Source organism: Hylobates moloch, unplaced genomic scaffold (genome assembly GCF_009828535.3).
Source record: "Hylobates moloch isolate HMO894 unplaced genomic scaffold, HMol_V3 SCAFFOLD_8, whole genome shotgun sequence".
In the NCBI taxonomy this organism is placed as follows: domain Eukaryota; kingdom Metazoa; phylum Chordata; class Mammalia; order Primates; family Hylobatidae; genus Hylobates; species Hylobates moloch.
The window spans coordinates 121,844,808-121,860,204 of NW_026652283.1; the positions used below are offsets into that span (position 1 = coordinate 121,844,808).

The window sequence follows — 15,397 nt, forward strand, 5'->3', positions numbered from 1 at the left end:
CTTCACCCAAGTTTATGCTGAAGAAAATAGCTAACATTTTTTGAGCACTTCTATATATCGGGTACTATCTTAAACTCTTTGCATGTTTCAACTCAATTAATTAGCACAAACTCTCTGAGGAGACTGGTACTATTATTAATATTATCCCTGTTTTATACACAAAGAAGTAGAGGCACAGATATTAAGTAATTTGTTCAACACCATGGAACCCACACAGCAGGTGAGTAGCAGAGCTGGGATTGAAACCAGGCATCTGACTTTAGCAACACTGCAATGCCATGCACAACCTTGGAGAAGAGAATCCATCTTTTACTGAAAGAAGACCGTCTCTCAAGTTTAGGAAGAATATTCAAAAATAAGTGAAGTACATGATGATGATTCTGTCATTACTGAGTGATGGTTAAGAGCACCAGAAATGTTTTAAACATGTTCACTGAAAAAGTAAAAGGGAAATTAATGCATCTCTTATTTACTCAGAAAATATTTACTGAGCACTTATTTTGTTTGTGATGCTATATCCTGCTGAGTATTAAGAGACTAACAGGATATAGACTATGTCCTTATGGGATCATATTCTAGCAAAGATGTAAGAAGAAGCAACTATCAGAGCATATGCAAGCTATTACTTATTTGTTTTGCACCCTATTTGAGAAACTTTTAGGAATTTAAGTATTCTATCTGGTGTGTAATTCTTTAATTTTTTTAAACCACTATCAAAATAAGTATGCTCTATTTGTTCCTTCATATCTCTCCAGGCCTCCAGGCTTAGGAAAGCCTCTGTAAACATTTCTGTGCTCTGACCCACAGCTTGCCTTCACATGCAACAAGCTGGATTGGCAGAGATGGCTCCAAAATGAGATTCTAAAACTTAGCCACTTATAAAAAGCTATCCTGTTGATAACTCACATTAAAAATTTTGCTGAGGATAATAATCAATATTTCGAACAACAAGATCCAGAAGTAGTAGAATTAACCAAATACTTGGAGTAAAAAATATATTCATGTATTTCTACCAGAGTGCTGGTATCTATACATAGCTTCTTTGGGTTCTGTGTCTGACGATATTCAACAAGTAACAAAGAAAACAGGTCAAAATTCGTCATAATATTTTCTATTTCTCCCTCTGAAAAGATGTATAACTATCAATGTCAATGACCTACATGCTGCAAGCTAAGATTACAGAGGTAATAAAACTGCTTAACTGGATCCTCAAAATAAAGTCTTAACAGGCCGGGTGTGGTGGCTCACGCCTGTAATCCCAACACTTTGGGAGGCTGAGGCGGGCAGATCACTTGGGGTCAGGAGTTCAAAACCATCCCGGCCAACATGGCAAAACCCTGTCTCTACTAAAAAAAAAGAAAAATTAGCCGGGCATGGTGGCGGGTACCTACAATCCCAGCTACTCAGGAGGCTGAGACACAAGAATCACTTGAACCTGGCGGGGTGGGGGTTGTGGTGAGCCAAGATTGGGCCACTGCACCCCAGCCTGGACAACAAAGCGAGAATCCATCTAAAAAAAAAAAAAAAAAGTCTCAACAAATTTGAAACAAGTATATTTAAAATAAGTCTAAAAAAAAAACAGACTCTTTTTCTGACTGATTTATAGAGTGATTTTTGCCATTAAAAATGGGCATTACACCAAAAAAAAATCTAATGGAAGTTACTCTGAGAGTCTATAATTCTTCATGGAATCATATTTTTTTTCAGTCTTTAAGAGAAAGTGAATTAATGTCATTATAGGTGTTTAGTGTGTCTTTTGCAAACTGACCTACGTGTTCATCTCAAAAATCGTTTCTCTTGACTTGGCCTCTTACTGCTCTCTTCTCAGAGAAGGATTCACACCAAAACTCTATTTAGAAAAGTTAAGTGGCCATTAAAATTCACCCATCATCTCCAGGAATGGGGGACTAAGTGGTTTGAAATAGCCTCCTCACTGTGAGCCCTCAGAAAATCTGGACAAGATGCAAACAAACAAACAAGCCCCAGCTATTTGCAGACGTTGCCCAGCTACTAAGTCAGTGAGTCATGGAAGAAGAAACCCATGGAAGAAGAGGTGAACCAGCGTCACAAGCCCACACTCCCTGGGGACAGCCAGCCTCACAGAGACAGAACCCCAGCTCCAGATCATCTCAGTCTCTGCTAGGAAGAGAAAGACAAACTAACCAGACATATTGATATGGAACATATGATTGAAAACAAAGACAAGAAAAACAGAAATTAAGGGGAGCCAGAAAAGGGAGTTATTTCAAAAGAAATATGCGTAATATGTTCAAATAAATAAAAGACAGGATTAATAATTTTGGTAGAGAACTGGAAATGGTTTTTATAAATCAAATAGAGGGCGTGAAGGCTCCCGCCTGTAATCCCAGTACTCTGGGAGGCTGAGGTAGGAGGATTGTTTGAGACCAGGGGTTTGAGACCAGCCTGGCCAATGTGGAGAGACCCCATCTCTATAAAAAATAATTAAAAAAAATAAAATGGAATGACAAGGACTGAAACATAATACATGTTAAAACTCAGTATGTGGATTTAGCATCAGAATAGACTTAAAAAGAGTCAAAGGTACAATGGAAAAGAAATCAATAGAAGACATCCAGAATGAAATAAGGAGATACAAGAGGGAAGATATAGAGGAAAATCATGAGACATGGGCTATAGAAGCAAAGGATTGCACACGAGATTGCGTTCCCAGCAATGCAGGCATGAGAAAACAGGCAGAAGAAATCACAGCAGAGAAGTTTCCAGAACAGATCAAAGACGGGAAGGCCTGTGACTCTCAAGTAAGTGAACGATAAAAACAACACTCTGGTACAACAGTCACAATGAACCTACAGAAGACCAAAGATGAGAACAGTCTAACCCCAGAGCCTGTGGCCACGGCCGAAGTCAATATCTCTCTCCTCGCGGTTCCCCATCCATCCCCGGGCCACACCAAGGCCGTGCTGCTCTTCGCACAGGCTCCAAGCTTTCCCACCTTTCTCGCCTTTGTACCTTCTACCCGGCACCTTCACATTACTCAGAACTCATGACTGACAGCTCTCATCAACTGACAGTCCTGTCTGCAGGGCTGCCCAGATAGGACATTACCTGCAAGTGCTACTTCAAATTTAAAACTAAAAAGAAAGTCATTAGGGACATGAGACACATCTGAGTTTCAAACCATTTTCCTCACTACAGAAATAGCACGTAGGCTGGCTGTCACGTGAAAACATAAAAATGTCAGGCCCAGACCTTACTGTTCTGCATTCCAGTAGAGGCATTGCTTCAGTCATTAGCTGGTGAAAGATATTTCCTCTAAACTTTCCTTTTTTTTCAACATTAATATTCAATTACAAGATTTTTTTTTCTTTAGGAAATAGAAACAATTTTGTGCTTCATAGAATCTAATACCTTAACATGTCCTTATACATAAAAATATGCGGCATGCGCCTGTAGTCCCAACTATCTGGGAGGCTGAGGCAGGAGAATTGCTTGAACCCGGGAGGCGGAGGTTGCAGTAAGCCGAGATTGTGCCACTGCACTCCAGCCTGGGTGACAGAGCGAGACTCCATCTCAAAAAAAAAAACAAAAAAAAAAGCCATGTTACATTCCAAATTTCACTTTAACACAGTTTATCTTGAAATCTAACAAGGAACAAAATAAACAGGTACAACCTATTTAATGGGAAAAAAAGAACGGTTGAGATTCTAACATTGTATTTGTAAGCTGCTAGTCAGAAGCTTATAATTTTAATTCTGTCGCCCAGGCTAGAATGCAGTGGCACGATCTCAGCTCGCTGCAAGCTCCGCCTCCCAGGTTCAAACCATCCTCCTGCCTCAGCCTTCCGAGGAGCTGGGACTACAGGCGCCCACCACCACACCCAGCTAATTTTTTGTATTTTTAGTAGAGATGGGGTTTCACCGTCTTAGCCAGGATGGTCTTGATCTCCTGACCTCATGATCTGCCCACCTCAGCCTCTCACCCAGCCCACAAATCAGGATTTTAAGCCTTGGTCTTTAATTTTACAGTCTAAAAATGAAACAAGTTTACATAAGAAATGTTTAGAAACAAATGAAACTTCTTCTAGGATAAATTACTTGTTTAAATTCTACTAAAGTCCCAAGGCAGTATTTTCCAAACTTTGCTTTGCATTAGAATCACCTCAGGAGTTTAAAAAAATCCTAGTGGCCAGGGTGCACCCCGTATTAATGACACCAGCATGTCTGGGGTTGGGGCCAGGCAGCCACGTACCTTACAGATCCCCAGGTGAGTCCAATGCGCAGCCCAGTCAGGAAGCACTACCCTAGGGCATTAGGAGTTTTTGATTCATTCAAGCAAAGGCTGTGTGGTGAACTGTAATAAGGAATGGATTAGGAAGAAAATCCTGTGAAAGAGGGGAAACCTAGGTCTTGCTCCTTCTGCTATTGGCGAGACGCAATACAGAAGGTGGATTCTTCGCCCTCACTAGGTGTACATCCCCTCCATGTTAAGGACACGGTGCTGCACTGGGGTCAGGAGCTGCTGGCCAGGAGGGTCCCAAGTGGGGCCGGAGAATCTGCATTTATTTATTTACTTTTCAGACAGAGTCTCATTCTGTCACCCAGGCTGGAGTGCAGGGGCATGATCTCGACTCCCTGCAACCTCCCCTTCCTGGGTTCAGCTGATTCTCCCACTGCAGCCTCCTGAGCAGCTGGGATTACAGGTGCCCACCACCAGGCCTGGCCAATTTTTGTGTTTTTTTTGCAGAGACGGGATTTTGCCATGTTGGCCAGGGTTTTGCCATGTTGGTCAGGCTGGTCTCAAACTCCTGACCTCAAGTGATGCGCCTGCCCCAAAGTGCTGGGATTACAGGCATGAGCCACCATGCCTGGACCAGAAAATCTGCATTTAAAACCTGCTTTGAGTGATTCTTCACACAGAAGCAGAAGTGGTGGATCCCTTTCAGAAATGACATTCTAAATTATGAGGGCAAAGTTTACTAACACTCTTAAAATATTTTTAAAAGAAGACTTAAATTTGAGCAAGTTAGGCAGTTTAATCTATGAAAATATTTTTATTCCTGAGCACAGCTGTTGAAGGCAGATATGGAGGTGTGTATTTATAATTTTGTATTTTGTCTCCCTCTCTGACCACTCATTCTTTTATCATTACTCAAGACAATAATAGCACCTTACATTCATGGAGCACTTACTATATGATCTACAGAAGAATGCCAGAAGGTCAAACAGGTACCCATCTCCCATTCATATGCCATTTACAGTGAGATGCCTCATAAGGAAGAAGGGGCCACACTCCCGCCCAGGATGCCTGTCTCTAATCCAGTGCTTCCACAGACCCAGCCCGTCAGGTCCAGGGCTATCACAGGCACAGGGCGGCAATACCACTCGTCTGAAACAGTAACTTCCACTGTGGGCGAATGAGAAAGTCAAACCTCATGCCTTTTGATCAGATAGGACGGTGTTTTTTTATGGTGAGTAACAAGTAACTCAACACTCAATATTTACTGAGCACTTTAAAAAAAAAAAAAAGTCAGACATGGTACAACGTAGAGTACCAATAGAGATGATGAGAGGTACCACCGCTTCCCTGGGCAGACACTGGCAGAGGGTAAAGGGTCAGCAAAGCAGGAGGGCACAAAGCAGACCTGTGGACCAGGTGCCATGGGACACATCAGCAGGAGAGACAGGGGAACGGGAGTAGATGCAGAGGAAACTGGTTCTTTATTTCTTTCCAAAGGAACTAGGTCAAGTGGCCATGCAACAGTAGGAAGAAGACTGAGAAACAGGGACGCAAAACACAAACTCAGGCATGGTGTCGCCAGCGTTCTAGGAAGGGCCCCACCCCTGGGAGGCAGCACGCTGAACAGGTCCCGCAGTGGAGTCAGAGTACGCAACGCCATTGTAGAGCAGGTGCCTTGGTGTCGCCACACCACAAATGTTATGGGATCCTGACAGTCTCTCTCTCTCTCCACATCTGTTGCTTTACCTGAAAATAGGGTTCCTTTCTTTTTTGCTCCACTTTTTTATCTGAGACAAACCAGAAAGCACCAGTAAAGAAATCAAAGTTTCTACAAGCTACTGCCAACTTTCATGAAATCTGTGTAATTTTAAACATCTTTTAACCATTGCCAAGATAAGAAGCAAAGGAGTCAGAATTCTCTTCCGCAGGTCAATTGCAGCCGCCCATCTGTTCAAGCCTGAGTATCAGGACCTGGAAGCCCCATGCAGACCCGTCTACCCTGTCATTCTTTTCATCTGTTGCTTTTCAATCGGTATGGTTTTACCTACCATTTTGAATTCAGGCTTCACTACATTATACTCCCCTGGCCTCATAAAAATGAGGCACAAGGTATAATATAGAATGGCTAATTTTAAATTTAAGCAATGCAAGTAGATATTGAATGATCAAAAAATTTAAAATCCTCATTCTATTACTCATGTAAGAGGATAAGCAGAGTCTTTTAGAGGAAGAGCAAGGTTTTAAAGCCAAAACCACAAAGGGAAGGGTGTACCTCAGTGTTAGTATATAAACCTTTCACTCTGATGGCTTGGGGTCAAGCCTTGGTTAGTTCAAAAGTGAATGAATGTTTGGATTCTTCACCTCCTACCTAGTAAATATTTATTCCAGTTATAAAATGGCAAGAAACACTGGCACAACCAACATTCTCTGCTTGAGAGAAGCTACAGGCATTTTTTACAAGAAATGCATTAGCAAAGTGATATGAGAAAGCTTGGTCTATCAATAATAACTCTTTGTCTGGAATGCAAACAACGCTTTCAGTTTCATATTCTGAGTTTTCCAGCATTTACCCATAATCAATTTTTTAAAACAAAAGACAAGTCAGATAGACTCGTTTATGTTTCCTTGACCCAGAGAAGAACATTATGAGGTATCAGCATTTGAAAGTTTAAAATAATATTTTTACACACTGACCTTTTTGCCTCTCCCACTTTTCTTCAATTCCTCATGAGGTTTGATGAGGTCCTTAAAGCTGTCACATGAGTCATCTAAAAGATCATGCCTTGTTGGTCTATTTTTAACACCTAAAACCCAAGTGGATTAAAAATTAGTTAGAACTTTACATGGACTAAATACAACTTAAGCAAAACAAAAATCACTATGCATAACGGAAACAGGAAGTTATAGGCCTTTTAAATAAATTGTGTATGTCTTGCTCTTTGAGATCTATCTAGAACTTTCAGTTTATTACATTCCAATATCCCAAGCAATTCACTTAATTCAATGGTCAGTAACAATCAGGTTGGAATGTTCTACAGCATCAACGCTGTCCATTTGATAATATAAGAAAATGTATACCCATACCTTACGCACTCTTCAAACTTACATTCTTAGATTTTAAAATAATGACAACAGCTCTTCAGAGTAGGCAGTTCCATATTAGAGGCAATAATTAATCTAAGTTTTGGGGTCAGTTTGAGATTTTCTAGAAAATAGTCTTCAATACAGAGCTTCAGGCTTCAACCTACAAATGATGGATGATGATTTTACTCCCCCCAAGTTTCCACCTTAGACCAGTGTCTTGCCATGAAGACACACAAACCAAAAGGATACTCATTCAAGTGAAATGTGGTTTCCTTAGATGCTAACCTGTGTAGACCTAAGTAACCCACAATGAAATGTGAAACGTGTACTTTGATTTGACTCATCTACTGCCTCAGAGGGTGCCTCTTACTCTCACCCTTCCTCCTGCTTCAAACAGTTTGTCTACTTTATGACTTAGATGGGATTTTGAAGGAGGAGCTAACATGGACCATAACATGGTCTCAATGGTATAATGCAAACTTTGATGCAAAAGTTATGTAGCAGCCTAGAACCTGCCAGTCAGGTGATAGCCAAACTGCACTGTTGATTACCTAATGATTAACAAATAGCTAATGATCTACCAACTGGAGATGCAAAATGCATGATATAGTCCCACTCTTAGGGGGCTCACAACCCAATAGACAATGTAGACGCAGATGAATAAATATAATGCAAGGTGAAATTAACATCAGTGCCCTCAGAAATTAAAAATCATATAACATGAGAAAGACTTCTTTGCAGATAAAATGCTATAAAGCCAGCTATAACTAAGTTTGGAGAGTCTAAGGTGAAAACTGTGACTCTTTTCAAAAACAGGGTCCTATCTCAGTGAAAAAGGATGTAGAATAAAAATGTTAATACTTTCCTGAATTCAGGCTAGTTGTTATTTGCAGCCTGGGCCCTGGACAGATTTTAAGGTCCAGTTCTAAACCACAAACCTACCAACCTACACTCTTTGCCATAATCCCTAATACTGAATCCACTCGAGACTCAAAGCAGTCACATCATGACTGATCCTGTACCTCCTCAGGTATCTTTTACGGTTGACTTGCACTGACTTTTCTGACAGGCCCACTTTATCCCCTGGGGTAGAATATGAATGCAATCTCCTTTTCATCTTTAAGATTAAAAATAATTGAATTATTAAATATATCTACTATGTACTTATATTCCGTTTTTAAATAACAAATATTTACTTGAAGTATGAGTGTGTCAAAATCAGAAAAGCAGTGGACTAGTGATAATTTGGGAGGCAGTGCTCTGTTATTGAGTCATGAATAAATTTGCAGCTTCCTAGTGTATTCAATAAAAGTTTTATAATAACCACTTGCCTCAGTTCTTGCCGAACAACGAAACAGGCTGTAAAGCATTTTATAAACATAAAGCTCTAGGAAATGCAATGCAATCTTTTAAAACTTAAGAAAGACTGATATTGTTAACAAGATGTTTTCACAATTTCACAAATCCTGCAGTCAAAAAAGGATCTAAGTAAATGATTTAATTGTTTAAAACATTTCATAAACTCTGCCACATTAATTTGCCAGTGTGTTTTAACAGTGACATCAGTAAACCCAAAGCAGTTGAGTAGTTCTGAAAACATTTGTGGAAAGATTAGTTGGACTCCATTTTTGGCTGGAGGTCTGTAAACAAACACCTACTCTCCTCTTCCTGACTCTCCCACTTCTTGGATGACTCTTTATTCATGTTTGCTCCTAAGTGTGGTTTTTTCATGGGTTGTCATCAGCTCCCTTCTCACTCCCCAACGTGATTTCATCACTTCCCATAAAGTCATCCATTACTGAAGAAACCTAATTCTCTGTACCTTGTCTAGACCTCCCAGCTGAGGTATGGATGGATATATCCAACTACCTAATGGACATCTATTTTGAATGTCTCCAAGGAATTCCAACTAACACGTGCCCTTTAGCTGCTCTTCCTCCAACACACCCCAGTTGGATGAATGTCTGTCTTTTTCGGCTGGGGCTACCATAACAAAATACCACAGATTGGGTGGCTTGAAGGCTGAGATCACGGTGCCCTCATGGCCAGGTTCTGGTGAAGGCTTTCTTCCTGGCTTGAAGGAGGCTACCTTCTTGCTGTCTTCACGTGGCAGAGAGACAGGAAGCCAGTTCTCTGGTCTTTTTATAATGGTCCTAATCCCATCATGAAGCCCCTATCTTCAAGACCTCATCTAAACCTAATTACCTTCCAAAGATTGCCCTATCCGTATGTTATCCCATTGAGAGTTAGAGCTTCAATAAATAAATGTGCGGGTCAAAGGACACAACTTGGTCCACAGCATTTCCCTGTGAAAGCCATATATCTTCCTCTCATTTTCCTCCCAACCTCATTACATACACAATTCAATGACTTCATTTTCACAAAATGATCAAATACAGAAATGAATCTGACAGCCCCCACATTTTTATCTTTCAGTTATCTGAAATTTCACCATTTGGAAATTAGTTTGGATTAACAATACCATCAAAATGCAAACACATCAATGAAAGCTAGTAAATGGTCACTCATTCAGCTCACAGTGTGAACTAGTTAAATCACAACCTTCAGCTACTCAACAGAGATAAGCAAGATTAAGGAAAAGTATTGATACTGAGGGAAGAGAGAAGAAAATGTCGAATATGATAACTTTAGATCCAGAACCAGGGCAAGACAGTATAAGGACACACGTAACTTAAATACTAGGAAAGGGAGAGATGAAGAAGTGGACGATGAAAAGACTGTAGGAGAAACTTGGCTTGTGTCAAATTTTGTCTAGAGCTAAGGCCGAAGAAATTACTCTTATTTTTAACATTTATTTTCCTCCACATCCTACTTTCCTACTTCCAAGATACAGAATTAAGACTAATAATGCTAATATTAGTAATACATTTAAACAATTAGTATTTACTCATACCAGTCACTATGCAAGAGTCAAGGGTTGAAAAGGCTTCTGAAGGCTGAACAATCCCTAATTTTAACATGTAAAAATATACACTTAACATTATCCAATGAGAAATTTCTTCTAAGCTTCAAAAATTTGAATATGAAATTATTTTACAATGTAGTATGCAAAATATTAAGACTGGAAAGAACCTTAAAAGACACTTAGGAAAAATTCCTTTACAGAGATACCTTTGGGATATATGCAAGTTACACGGGTTCTACACAAGTAAAACTCCGCTAACAAGAGACTGTACTCATATTAATCTATTAAAATATCAAGTTCACTTTGTTCACTCTGAAAAAAACAAAAACAACATTCTTCAATAGATAATGTGGAATTTTATCCTTTGTAATCATTGTAGAGATCATTCCAGTATCAATTTTATGTGTGTAAATTTAATTCCCACTGAAAGTAATTGCTCCGACTTTTGAATTTCCTGATACTTGTGTGTAAAGTATCTTGACTGTACCTTCCCTACTTAGCTAAGTTCTTTAAAGCAAGGGACAGAGTTTTCTATTAACCTTACCTCTCACTGTTTATACATTGGACGTAGTAGATACGGAGTAAACATCTGACTGATTAAAAATGAATACGTAAATGAATGAATGAATCAAACAGTTAAATGGTCAATAGCCTTCTGTTAAGACTAACTAACCCACATCAAGTTGCTAGGATTGCTTAGTTTTGCAGCCCTAGTAAGTTAGGCTGGCAGGCTATCGGAAAGGGGGTTCTTAATACACTTGTGAATTATTTGAATAGTCAAAAGTGCAACAATTTAACATAATGAATATATGTCTATCTATTTATTTGCGACAATAGTAATTCACAGTACCTCTTGAATGCTCAGAATTTGCAAAATGTATTATACCATAGGCTGGGCACAGTGGTCACAACTGTAATCCCAGCACTTTGGGAGGCAGAGGCGGGCAGATTGCATGAGCTCAGAAGTTGGAGACCAGCCTGGGGAACATAGCCAGCTGTGGTGGCCTGCATCTGTAGTCCCAGCTACTCAGGATGCTGAGGTGGGAGGATCACTCAAGCCCAGTAAGTTGAGGCTGCAGTGAGCTGCGATCATGTCACTGCACTCCAGTTTGGGTGACAGAGTAGAGACCCTATCTCAAAAAAACAACAAAAAACCCCAACTCCTGTAAATCCTCCAATTAGATGCTTTGTTAAAAGCCAAAATGGATGACTATGGACACCGCACTAAAGGACAGAGAACTGGGCCTTCAGTATATTGGTCACTTTTGTGGACCGCTTCCTAACTGCTTGCCAATAAATGTTTAATAAATGTCTTTCTGAGACTTGCCTTCAACAAGATCAGGTACATAGATGGTAGAAGAGTAGTGAAGCATCATCGACTTCCAACAACTGGTGACTATTATCGATGAACAAGACCCTGGTAGTTGGACATGACCGAATTGCTCAGATAAGCTCACAATATGTGTACAAGGTGCTGACATGTAAAAACCCATCACACACAGCAAAGAAGAAAATCCATATCAAACCCATGGACAAGTGGGGTATGGGAAGGACTTTTCTGCTTTTGCTAGTGAACACACGGCACCTATAGGACCACTGTGTCTCCTTCGTGAAAAGCAACTAGGAGCCAAGCTGTGCACTAGTTCAGGATGACCAATCGGCTTTAACTACTTGGCAATTCAAACTGACTTCTGGTGGTTGAAGAGCTATGATTGACAGTGCCAAGGGTCAGGTGGGACACATTTCCACAAATAAGCAACAATTCTCTCTTGTGCCGTCAAAGGTTAAAACAAGAAGTGAGATCTCCATTCCCATGCAAACTGGCTGTGGACATATTTCCTGAGCCCAAACTACAGCAGCATTTTTCAGACTGAGTGCAAGAGCAAGGGGAATTTCCTTTTTTTTTTTTTTCAGAGGGAATTTCACTCTCGTTGCCCGGGCTGGAGTGCAGTGGCATGATCTCGGCTCACTGCAACCTCCGTCTCCTGGGTTCAAGTGATTCTCCTGCCTCAGCCTCCCAAGTAGCTGAGATTACAGGCATGTGCCACCACGCCTGGCTAATTTTGTAATTTTAGTAGAAATGGGACATGGATGAAGCTGGAAACCATCATTCTCAGTAAACTATCGCAAGGACAAAAACCAAACACCGCATGTTCTCACTCATAGGTGGGAACTGAACAATGAGAACTCATGAACACAGGAAGGGGAACATCACACTCTGGGGACTGTTGTGGGATGGGGGGAGAGGGGAGGGACAGCATTAGGAGATATACCTAATGCTAAATGTCGAGTTAATGGGTGCAGCAAAACAACATGGCACATGGATACATATGTAACAAACCTGCACATTGTGCATATGTACCCTAAAACCTAAAGTATAATAATAAAAAATAAATAAAGAAATAAAGAACTATTCATGCTATTAAAAAAAAAAAGAAATGGGGTTTCACTATGTTGGTCAGGTTGGTCTTGAACTCCTGAACACAAGTGATCCACCTACCTCGGCCTCCCAAAGTGCTGAGATTACAGGCGTGAGCCATCATGCCTGGCCGGAATTTCCTATTTCAAAACCCACTTAACTGCATGATTGAGGAGCTTCAACCTATTTTTCAATTACAAGTGATGAATCTGCAATATAAGGACATACTAAGAGGCAGGCATCGAAAGAAGAATCTAAGAGAATTACATCAGTGTCTTCTAAGCAATGAAGATGCTCAATGAAAATTGTCTAATTGTGGACTGACATGGAATCAGCAGTATCTGTCTGTGTGAAAAGGCATTTTCAAAAGTGAAATATGTAAAATCTATCTTATTACATATCAGCCTTAATAAACATTTGCAATCAATGTAGGTGATGGGAGCACTCAGTCTGAACTCCAATTAAATGAAATGTTATTATTCCCCCCACAAATTATTTTATTTTTCTCATTAATAGACCTGTATTACAAAAAAATTGTATTCGAGTGTCAATAAAAATTTTGTGGAAAATGTCTTTTTCTCATTATGTAATCATCTACATGAGCACCTACATACCTCGATTTGGTCTCTTTGCCCACAAAGCCTAATAAACTTACTATCTGATCTGTTACACAAAAATTGTGCTGACCCCACATACAGACTCTATTAAAAAATGAAGATTTACTGGTACCAATAATATATGACATACTGCTTTTGTAAAAAGCAATTTTTAAGGCAATATAATTCTATGTATGCCAAAAATTCTCTTAAAATATCTATTTGCATTTGTATGCTTGTAGACACACATACACACACACACAAATGTGTGGAAGGAAATATTAAACTGTGGAGAGTGACTGCTTCGTGCAGACAAACACTCCAACCCACAGCCTGTTCTTCAGTGTCCATGGTTACATTTAAAACCTAAATCAGATTAGGTTGCTCCTCTGTTCAAAAGCCCCAATGGCTTCTCATCACACTTCAAAACAAAACAGCTGCCCGCCTTGTCAGACTGAAGGTCCCAAAGCTCTAGGTCTTACCCCTCTCCAACCTCCTTCCTCCAGCTCAGGAAGTTCTTGGTGTACTGGCCTCCCCGTTGCTCCTGCAAGCATTTTTCTCCATCAGGACATTTGTTCCTTCGGTTACCTCCAGCTGAAACATGGATTTTCACAGAGTCACAGGCTCCCTCTCCCTCCTCGGGCCTGTGATCGGCTGTCACCTTCTCAGGGAAGCCTTCATTGGTCACGTTATCTATCCAACGCACTATTGTTTTTCTTTTTATCATTAACTGCTTGCTAGCTGACATTGTTATACACTTATTTAGTATTTGTCTTCCTCTATGAGGGTGCACGCTGCTTCATTCTCTGCTATGTCTCCACAAACTTGAAAAGCACCTGAGACACGAGTGCATGTCTTTCATTAGTTAGGAAGTGAACTAATGAAAAGAGTCAAGTGAGGAGATGGAAATTCTAGTCTTCTTAGCAATATAATGGGTATGTATCTGTGTAATGTTTATAAAAATTAAGAGAATAACAAAGTAAAAAAGAAAAAAATCAATGATTTTAAAGATTTTAGAGAACAAAATTGTTGGCCGGGCACGGTGGCTCACGCCTGTAATCCCAACACTTTGGGAGGCCCAGGAGGGCAGATCATGAGGTCGGAAGTTCAAGACCAGCCTGGCCAAGATGTGAAACCCCATCTCTACTAAAAATACAACAAAATTAGCTGGGCATGTTGACGGGTGCCTGTAATCGCAGCTACTCGGGAGGCTGAGGCAGAGAATTGCTTGAACTCGGGAGGCAGAGGTTGCAGTGAGCCGAGATTGTGCCACTGCACTCCAACCTGGGCATCAGAGCGAGACTACGTCTCAAAAAAAACAAAAAACAAAATTGTTTCTCGCTCAGTTCCCATTCTATTAACGTATTGAAGCTCTTTGTAACTTTTTGAAACCTTTTTTACACTCTATCTTAGATACTGGCAACAGCAACAAGTAAAAGTGAACTGAAAACAGAAATGGAAAACAGCCCTTTATTTTGACATTAAAGATTTGGAGGTACAGTTTGCTGTACAGAAGTTTTCACTCCTCCACAATTTCACCAGGTATAGAGTGTGCATCCCTGACACTGAAACGGAAGGCTTTATGGTTTCATCTTCTAAGGTAGATTCCCAAAGAGAGTTGGTTTACCTGAGTCCCGGGGGGCTGACAGTGGACAGTTTAAAACATTGATGAATCTTTATTACTATAAAAGAAAAGGGTTAGATTTAGGCTAGCCAACATGTAGGTCTTTTTATGTCCTAGAACCCAATGACTTCCCATCTCTCTGTAATGGCATGAAGTAAGGCAGACGACTCTAGAAGATCCTCTCACACTAGGGCACACAGAATGTTGTGCTGCACCAGGGCCCTGCCTGGAAACCCCTGCCTGATGGCCTGTACCACTGAGCAAAAAAACCTCTCCATCTCCACCAGGGTGCCATGGGTCAACTAGTGCTGGCCACTCATCCCCTTCTACCTACCCCCACCCCCGGAGGCTGTCGACGCAGGGGGTAGTGTTCTAGAACATAACACACTTGCTTCCGACGACTAGCACACTCCCGACAACATGGGGATTTTACGCCATGCCACACTGTTTGCTACCAGCTTTTTCCTACTTAATTTACATTTGCATGTCATTATTATTCAAAAGCTTAAAAAATACACAAGATGAAAACT

At 40.5% G+C, this 15,397-nt stretch overlaps 1 protein-coding gene across 7 annotated transcripts in view; it reads right to left on the reverse strand.

The window, feature by feature from the left end:
• MCPH1 (microcephalin 1) overlaps window positions 1-15,397 on the reverse strand; it is a 238,303-nt gene that overhangs the window by 180,782 nt on the left and 42,124 nt on the right. For all 7 annotated transcript variants that reach the window (XR_009214583.1, XM_058442965.1, XM_032162515.2 and 4 more), the window contains one exon: window positions 6,913-7,022. Coding sequence is in view for 6 of the 7 variants with exons in the window: in XM_058442965.1 (XP_058298948.1) it covers window positions 6,913-7,022 (110 nt within the window). In the remaining variant the exon portion in view is untranslated. The remainder of the gene's footprint in view (window positions 1-6,912; window positions 7,023-15,397) is intronic.